Here is a 9,857-nt window from a genome sequence, read left to right as displayed (position 1 = left end):
GATGTATCCTCGACGTTTCGAAGGCGACGACTGGTACTGCGACAAGATGCTCATCCTGACGTGGGATAGGATTTGTCTCTTATACACATCTAGATGTGTATAAGAGACAGTCTTAGGCCCTTGTTTTTTGACAAACAATGACCTTTCAGAGGTCAAATTGCTGTCAAGAATGTGAATTGGCTGCTTCCAGCAATAAAATTTAAATTGTTTTAAATAGTTGCTTATTCAACTGTTAAGATTGATATATTAGTTCATTGCGTTTATATGGGCGATGACGAATTTGGCCGGGAGGGGAGTAGTGGGAGTGGTAAGGAAATTGGGTCTGGAAGATTCTAGGGCCAACAACAGATGCCAAAGGGCATCAAGTAGGGTCGGAAGCCCCGGCTTTCTTTGGAATTGTGCGTTCATTTAAGATTTAGATATTTAATTTAAAAAAAAAATAATATGTCAAATGTAATACAATGAATTTCTAGAAATAGTGGTTTCTCTGAAATATATGGCCTTTTTACTTTAACAGGGCCTATTCAGATGTCAACTTTTCTAAAATGGTTGTTATAGGCCTACATTTTCTACGCTTCATAGTATTTTTCTCCTTGACCCGAACCCCTGTTATTCTTATTCTTTATTGCCAGAAACACAACAACAACAAACACATAGAGTCAACTCAGGGAGTAGGCAGGAACAAAAAAGTGAACTAAATCACTGTAACAAAGTTAAGATTCCATACTCCCTGAGTAGCAAAACAGAACAATAAATATATAGATTTATACATATAAACTCTTACGTCAAGAAATCGAATAATTAAAACAATAAATATCAAACAGTTTACGCGGCGCAAAAGTAACTAAGCGGGGTGGCTATAACATAAGACATGCGATTTAAGCGAGCGCAAAAAAGTAGGAAAGGAATCAAGGATAAGGGAATTTTTAATATTTTCAGGGAGTTTTTCCCAAAGTCTGGGAAACAGATGAATGGCAGAATGTGGTGGCACCATGAATGTTCCCGACGGGCAAGCCGATTTTTGCAATGGGAGCGTAAATTGGGCGTAGCTAGCCAGGGCTAGCCCAGAACCCTTCACATGGGATGGGGGATGATGGGCAGTAGGCGAAGCCCCGGAAACTCCAACAATTTAGAGATTTAAAAGGCTCTATTTTAACGATTCTCCAATTATATAAAAATTAGGCCTACATAGAATTGTTTGTTACGAATTATTTTTTTTCCTTTCAAACGAGAGCCAACTGTCCCCGACTCTGAGTCTCCCCCACCACCGCTGCCGCCACATCGTCTGTTTTGAGGGTCTGGACACCGGCTGCTTCCCTCTTGGCGCTTCTGACTACTATTACGGTACTACGGCATACTGTTTATATTTTCCTAAAGCTCTTTCTAGACTATCAAATTTTATTTTACAAAAACTATTGTATGCTCATGTAGTTATGATGTGCCAATATTGGTCATGATGTGATGTCATCATGACCATATTCGAGCGTTTCACATTATACAGAGGTTAACACTTGTACACATTTATTCATAACACCCGTCCTCAGATCGCAAGAATTAATATAGCGAGCTTGCTTTCCATTACACATAATATACTAATGAATTAATAATTATAATGATAATATTATCAAATTGTAATTTGAGTAAAGGTTTGTGTCATTAAAATATCGTAAAAAAAAATTATTTTACACTAACACGAATCTACGAAATATTGGAAGAGGACTACAAAAGCATCATTCATTATTCAAATTAAGCTTTTACAGTGAAAGGGCAGAGTAATAATCATTATATAGGATTTATGCATTTCTCTTAGAGAGAAAACAACGGGCCCATGTTGTCTCTCCATGGTTAAAGGTCAACGGAGGGATCCCTCAGGGGTCTTGTTTGGGGCCTATGTTGTTAATTATCTTTGTCGACGATCATTTGGAAGGAGTGCCGTGTATGAAGTACATGGACGACACCTCCGTCTACAAGCGCGTCAGCAAGGATGGGGTAAATGGGCTCCAAAACATTCTTGATGAGATTATTGAATGGACAAATAACAATAATATGTCACTGAATGTTAAAAAGTCTTGGAAATGACGATTAGCTGTAAAAGAGTCAAATCTGATATTTTACTCCATAATATTGGAGAATGTAACCTGGAACGTGTTTCAAAATTTAAATTGCTTGGTGTTATCATATCAGATAATTTATCCTGGCAGCCCCACATTGATTATAGGCATCATCAGTAAATGCAATACTAGATTATACTTCTTAAAACAAGTTCGTAGAGCTGGTCTTAATACCGCTGAACTTGTTCATTTCTGTATCAGTACTATTAGACCTATTCTAGAATATGCAGCCCCAGTGTGGGGTACTAATATCACTAAGCAACAAAGCCAAGTTCTGGAACAGATCCAAAAAAGAGTGCTTAAGTGTATCCTTCCTGGTGTTAGTTATAATGGAGCTCGGTCTCTGCTTGAAATGCCAACATTGGAAGAGCGACATGTTCGACTGTGTAGGGATTTCTTTAACAAAATCAAGGATTCTAATCATAGATTAAACTATTTATTACCTACAGCCCGCAATTCTAAGTACAATCTTAGAAGACCCTGTCTATTTACTATCCCGAAGGTCAACACAAATCGATCAAAAACATTTATAATCAATCATGGTTTGTTCCAAAATTGGTAACCTTCCCTGCACAGTCAAAACTTCCCATTCTTGATGAGATTATTGAATGGACAAATAACAATAATATGTCACTGAATGTTAAAAAGTCTTGGAAATGACGATTAGCTGTAAAAGAGTCAAATCTGATATTTACCTACTCCATATTGGAGAATGTAACCTGGAACGTGTTTCAAAATTTAAATTGCTTGGTGTTATCATATCAGATAATTTATCCTGGCAGCCCCACATTGATTATAGGCATCATCAGTAAATGCAATACTAGATTATACTTCTTAAAACAAGTTCGTAGAGCTGGTCTTAATACCGCTGAACCGTTTATTTCTATATCAGTACTATTAGACCTATTCTAGAATATGCAGCCCCAGTGTGGGGTACTAATATCACTAAGCAACAAAGCCAAGTTCTGGAACAGATCCAAAAAAGAGTGCTTAAACGTATCCTTCCTGGTGTTAGTTATAATGGAGCTCGGTCTCTGCTTGAAATGCCAACATTGGAAGAGTGACGTGTTCGCTGTGTAGGGATTTCTTTAACAAAATCAAGGATTCTAATCATAGATTAAACTATTTATTACCTACAGCCCTCGATTCTAAATACAATCTTAGAAGACCCAGTCAATTTAGTATCCCGAAGGTCAACACAAATCGATCAAAAACATTTATAATCAATCATGGTTTGTTCCAAAATTGGTAACCTTCCCTGCACAGTCAACACTTACGTTCTCCTCGCTTTCTTTTCATGATGCTTTTGTGAGTTTCGTCGTGTTTTGGGGAAACCCGTTTTGATGTTAAACTTCAATCTCTTTTTATATTGATGATTGCAATAAAGTGATTTTGTATTTGTATTTGTAAGTAGAACGTACCACTTCAATGAGTGCGGTTAATTCAAAGGCGTATGTTCACTAAATAACGGAATAATATATAATTATAAAGTGACGTATTAATCATTGAAATAAGTCAATACGTGACGAATAAGGAATGTCTACATATTTATCAGAACATGTTACTATGTAGGTCTACTAAAGAATCCAGTTTTTACTATATTCTTTATTAGTATGTTGCTTTTTTCTTTTGTCGACCCAGCGGCGTAGCTGGTGGGAACGGGCATCAATGCAAGATTAATTACCGGGCCATTTGATGTAAGCCTCAACTGAGGGCCGTTGACGTTGAAGTTATGGGATTTGGTGGGGTGGGGGCGGGGGAAAATTTTCCCCTTGAAGAGGGAAATCTCGAAATGTCCGACGTTTTAAATTTTCAGTAGCCGTATTTTGAATAAAAAAAATGAAAATTCTAGGACTGGTATTGTACTGATTCACGTTTTCAGAAAATTCATCGTGTACCTGCTTTTAACCTTTAATGGCCTAAGCTATAGAGTAATAATACTAATGATAATCGAACCTTCCTAACTATTTCAAGAGAGGCCTAGGTGGTGTCATCAGCTATTCAAAACTAATTAAGAAAATTGCTGGCGCGTAAAATGAAACAATTGCAGGGTGGCGGATCTAGGAATTCGAAATAGGGGGTACCCAGGGAATTAGGGATGGACTTTTACAAGTGGAGCTGAGGTAAGAAATGTATGATTATGGCACCTATAGATGGCCGGAAATGGCACTCTCAGACTTAAATTTGAATATAAATTACTCCCCCACTACCATTTTAAAAAATAATTTTGAAATCCGCAACTGAATTCGAAATGAACACACACAGGCCGGGCACACAAGTAATTACTCCTCTGAAGCCTCTATTAAGGGATCTGCTGCCTGTTTTATTCTTCACAAAATATTTAGTTTTACATTTATTAATATTTTAGACCCATTTATGAATGCTTCCCCCCCCCCCACCATGGGCCTCTAATCGCTCTGGGCCCCAGTGCTTGGCACTGGCTGTAACGCCCATCACTAAGAAGCTGTGCCAACATAACACAATTATTGACTCGTTGGCATTCTTTATTTTTAAAAATCTGTTATTTTGAGAAAGTTTGGAAGCACCATAGACGTGTTTGGCCTTTCTAAAATTTAGAGTAATTAATATTTCATTTGCAAAGGTCTTTCTAAATATGATTACAGTTATAGACGTATCAGTATTCATTATTATGCATTAAGCTTGTATCTATATGGCAAAACATAGTATTTGGCCGACTGATAATCAGTCTTCATACAGACTGATTATATAAACTGGCACTTCTGGGGCAGATTCAGGGGTGGGGATGATGGTCTTTGACGTTTGGACCCGCTTCCCTAAAATGTTAAAGTGCTTTTTAGCAATGGCAGAAAAAAAATTGGCAATAGCCAATTGTTCCTTTCCCCCTTTTTTTCTTATTTGGGGGAGGAGAATAATTTTTAGGCTAATTAACGGTTTACCCACGTCAAATTTTGTAATTTATAGAGCCGCACTTTTTCTTTCTGCACCTCTTCTGCCAATATCGGGACCCCCTCCCCCACCCATGATAATTATGATAATGATTATGAAATGATGATGTAGAATATGATGGTGGTGATGATAATAATTATGTTTCATAACTCAAAACATAATCTTATTCTGAAAACCCGTCACAAAGCCCTGAGTATGTGTTTCATATGTGCTTAATCCAGTGACCGGGGGGTGGGGTAATAATGTTAAGCGCATAGGTCTCTACAATATGCACTCTATAAGTCGACCATTATTATGTCAATTATTATTACATTATCACGGCATAGATTAAAGAGTCTTAGCTCAGTCGGCTAAACTGATGGTAGGCCTAGCCACTGTGTGTGCGATAAACCGAGAAGACCTCTTTGTCCCCATCGCTGCTCTCCTTCTACTTCCGGTTGGAGGTCAGCTGGAGGGCCAACTGAAATGCAAGTTAGGATCGCATCGACTTTCGGATGAGACGTTAAGACGTTGGTCCCATTATAAACAAAATTATTATTGGCTCATGTTCTTAAGCTAAACAGCAGCCTAATTTGATTTTCATTTGCAAAGGTCTTTCTAAAATTACAGTCAGGGACGTATCCGGCGGAAGGGGGGGGGGGTAGTAATATATAAATACAACAGTACATGTTAAACATATAATACTTTAATTGTCTAAGCATGAATTGTTTCCGCAAATTAGAAATGCAAATAAAACATTATTTGTTATAACTCATTTTGCTGACCTACGCTATGTGATAGTCAACTCCGGGGACGACGTGCTAAAAGCGAAAAAGAAATTGTAATTTGTCCAATCTTTATAATTATTATTGTAGTTAAAGCTTAGTCAGATAGTTAGGCCTCGTCCCTGGGTTACCATCCCTAAGTCTGCCGAAAATCCCTGATAGATCATGAGAAATTTGTTGGTGCTTCACTTAAATTTAGGCGCTATTCGCTCACATTTTCTCACCTCAGCCCCAACCAAGGTGAGAGGGGGGGGGGGTAGTAATATATAAATACAACAGTACATGTTAAACATATAATACTATAATTGTCTAAGCATGAATTGTTTCCGCAAATTAGAAATGCAAATAAAACATTATTTGTTATAACTCATTTTGCTGACCTACGCCATGTGATAGTCAACTCCGGGGACGACGTGCTAAAAGCGAAAAAGAAATTGTAATTTGTCCAATCTTTATAATTATTATTGTAGTTAAAGCTTAGTCAGATAGTTAGGCCTCGTCCCTGGGTTACCATCCCTAAGTCTGCCGAAAATCCCTGATAGATCATGAGAAATTTGTTGGTGCTTCACTTAAATTTAGGCGCTATTCGCTCACATTTTCTCACCTCAGCCCCAACCAAGGTGGGGCTGAGGTGGTTGTGGATTCACAGCTTTGAAGCTTGTAATGTAACTACATCAAAGAAATGTTTTTAAGTTCTATTTTCCATAATAGGCCTACATCACGCATATTAATTGGATCTCTATATGGTTGCTGAAGATCCCTTGATAAAATGATCATGAGAAATTTGTTGGCGATTTATTTTGACATATTATATAAAATGGTGATCTGATGATTATAATATAAAGGTGTCATTTCCGGATATCTAGAGGAACTATTTTCTCAAATTTTATCAGCTCAGCCCTAACCATAATGGGCCTGAGGTGGGTCGACCCTACTAGGCCTATATCTGTAAAAGTCTGGGCCACCTATCTTTCGAATTCCTGGATCCGCCACTGTTCAGTTATTATTACGAATATTGTTAGGCCTACTAATATTATTTATGATGTGTCTATTGCAAATTTTCACTTTATACCTTCAAAACAGTCCTAAAACATCCAGAATGTGCTACCTCCCAAGGGTCTTCGCCCCTGTACCCCCACGTAGGGAGTGGACAGTCCCGCCCGAACCCTCCGACGCTTGGTACTACGTACCTCGCAAGATAACTCTCCATTCCCCCCCTCCCACACACAACCATTTGAAAATACTGGCTACGTCCCTGATTACAGTTAAATAAGAAGCAGTATTAAATATTATGCTTTAGAATATTGTGTTATGGCAATACGTATACTTGCAGCATTTGGCCGACTGGGCTTCACAGAATGATTATTTTCTGGCCGAATCCATATGGGGCGATGGTCATGGACGTCCGGTTAAAGCAGTTGAGGATTTAGGGGGAAGGGCCAGCCTCACCCCCTCCCCTTTTGGAAAGTTAAAAAAAGGAAAAAAATAGATCGCCCAAAATGCCTCAGAGCTTATTTTCGGGAATCTAGAAAACACAAATTTCGCGGGGGCATGCCCCAGACCCCCTAGGGTGGTGTTATCTCGATCGACCCCACTTTCGGCCCCTTTTAGACCCCTTTTCGGAGATCTCTGTGTAGTCAGCAGCTTTATTCTTATTTAGGGGTGGGAAAGTGTCATTCATGAGAACAATCATGTTAAGGCTAATGTTTTTGTTGTCTTTTAAATCGCTCAAAAGATGGGAGAGTGACAAGACAGAACACGGTTCCCCAAATATTAAAATTTATTTTATTCATTCTTTCATTAAAACTTACTTCATTCACCCAGCAAAGAATCTGGACCCACTATGTACCTCACAGCCTCGAGTCTCAGTAACATTTGTGGGTGCAACGGTTATTTATTGTGAAAACAATGTACTGTACGTTGGTAAAATTGGAAGCGGGTAAACCTATTAGGCCAACAGTTTTATAAACTCAAAAGTCCACAATTGCTACTATAAACGATTTATATCTTTTGTATAATTTTAAACCCGTACATATGCCTACTACCTCGATCCCTAGTCCTGTTTTATCGTAAATTAGACGGTAGTATTTCCACTCACAAAAGTGTGGTCGAAATTCAAAAAGGGGAGAAAAAGAAAAACCTCTTAATTAATTTAAAAGTACTATACATTGCAAAGAGACTAAATTAGAGTGACTGTTTAAAGTATCTTATTTGTTTTAAATTTTTTGAATACGTCGTCACAAGCTAATTAGTAGATAATAAATCATATTTTTATAAATGTTAGTTTGCACGAAATATATAATCGGGCATGGTCGTGATTGCCTAGATAAATTTAAAAAAAACCTATTATGATTCATTCATTCATTTAAATCTTTATTGGTCCAATATATAAAGAATACATCAGAAAATCTTTGTTTATACACTGCAATATATAAAAGGAGGCAATTCCTATTCTAGAATGATGAATATTTCAGTAGCAGATTCAAGGGTTCCCAGCCGGCGCACCCCCTCAAAAAGTGAAGATATAAAATGAAAATTATATTAAAATTTATTCCCTTCTCTCAAAACCGAGTGGGATACCAGCGGTGGGCATTACCTTGCCGAATTCATTACACACCAATGGAACAGGAGTTTTAGCTACTACGACAGGACGGTGTTTTCTTAAAATGTACACCAATGCGAATTTGACCGCCATCAATGCATAGCGCATGCCCACACAGTTTCTTGGACCATGCCCAAAAGGGATCCACGCCATCGGATGATTCTTTTCTTTGTTCTCTTTCGTGAATCGATCAGGGTCAAATTTCTCTGGATCGGGCCACACCTTCGAGTCGTGGTGAATAGCCCAGATCGGAATGATCAAAATCGTGCCCTTCTCAATAGTTAAGCCACCCGAACTCCACGTCTCGTTGCAAACTCTATCAGTGAAAGGAGCTGGCGGATATTTTCTCATGGTTTCTTGGATTACCTGATCAAGGTAGCATAGTTTAGAAACTGTTTCGTAAGTCAAATTATCGTCTTTACTGAAATGCTCTTCTATCTCTTTATATAGTTTCTCTTCGATGTCAGTATGAACTGCCAGGGCATAAGTAGTCAGAGACAGAAGAACGCTTGTGGCGTCATATCCGGCCAAGAAAAATGAGATAGCTTGTGCCATCAGTTCGTCCGTTGTAAGTGCTCGTTTGGATGGTTGCTCTTGTTGGTTGTCGTCAAACTGAGTCACAAGACCGTCGTGCTCTTCTTCCACCTCCATTTTGTGAGCATCCACCATCAAGCTGATGAAATCTATACGGTCAGCAGATGGGTTATTTTTTATATTTTTGACGATTTGTTCAGTAATGCCAACAAAGAATCTGATGGGCTCCATTGGCACTATGTCAAACCCAATGGCCTCCAACAGCTTTGACGACCACGGAAACATCATTATCAACATGAACACCCATACACGTCCTCCATTGAGGAACGTCTTCAAATGCCTGATGAATGGGCTATCTGGATCATTCTGCGAATCTAATTTAAGTCCAAAATGTGTAATAGCCACCATGTCCATCATTGTACATCCGTAAATTTCCTTTACGTTAGCATCGCTCTTCGAAGCTGCAAGAGCGTCAATCCGATCAGAAAGTACCTGACAGGTGGCATTTATGAGGGGCACCATCATCTTCAACTTACCAGAACTGAAGGCCGGAGTAACTGTGTTTCTGATACGCTTCCATTCATTTCCAACTACTCCCGTTAGTCCTTTGTCCAGTGGTTTCATATTTACATCAAAAATTCGATGGTCGTGGAAGCACGAGAAGTCCTTGATCAGAATTTGACGAAGTTTGTCCAGATCCCCAACTATCAGCTGAGGATGTCGACCTTCATAGGTACCAACAATCGGGCCATATTTTGAAATATATTCGAGATGACTTTGATGCAATCCAAACTTTACGAACATTTCGAAACCATTGCCTATAAAAGGGAGTGGCTTAGGTCCTGGTATACCACGCTGTTTCCAGTACGTCTAGATGTGTATAAGAGACAGCCCCCTAGGGTGGTGTTATCTCGATCG

General features: G+C 38.7%; 1 protein-coding gene across 1 annotated transcript; it reads right to left on the bottom strand.

Moving 5' to 3' along the window:
• Positions 1–7,559: 7,559 nt before the first annotated feature.
• LOC117123181 (cytochrome P450 3A13-like) lies at positions 7,560–9,807 on the bottom strand. Its single transcript, XM_033269033.1, has one exon. The coding sequence runs from the start codon at positions 9,741–9,743 to the stop codon at positions 8,352–8,354; it is 1,392 nt and encodes a 463-aa protein (XP_033124924.1). The 5' UTR covers positions 9,744–9,807; the 3' UTR covers positions 7,560–8,351.
• Positions 9,808–9,857: the final 50 nt, after the last annotated feature.

The sequence above is a fragment of the Anneissia japonica genome, unplaced genomic scaffold (assembly GCF_011630105.1).
Source record: "Anneissia japonica isolate Jap-2015-1 unplaced genomic scaffold, ASM1163010v1 scaffold560_len657749_cov147, whole genome shotgun sequence".
Classification (NCBI taxonomy): domain Eukaryota; kingdom Metazoa; phylum Echinodermata; class Crinoidea; order Comatulida; family Comatulidae; genus Anneissia; species Anneissia japonica.
The sequence above is the reverse complement of the archived record's forward strand: the minus strand, read 5'-3'. Positions and strand labels throughout refer to the sequence as shown.

What these genes read in the sequence shown, in the direction of transcription:
- LOC117123181 (XM_033269033.1), bottom strand. Translation starts at nt 9,743, where the DNA reads ATGTTCGTAAAGTTTGGATTGCATCAAAGTCATCTCGAATATATTTCA.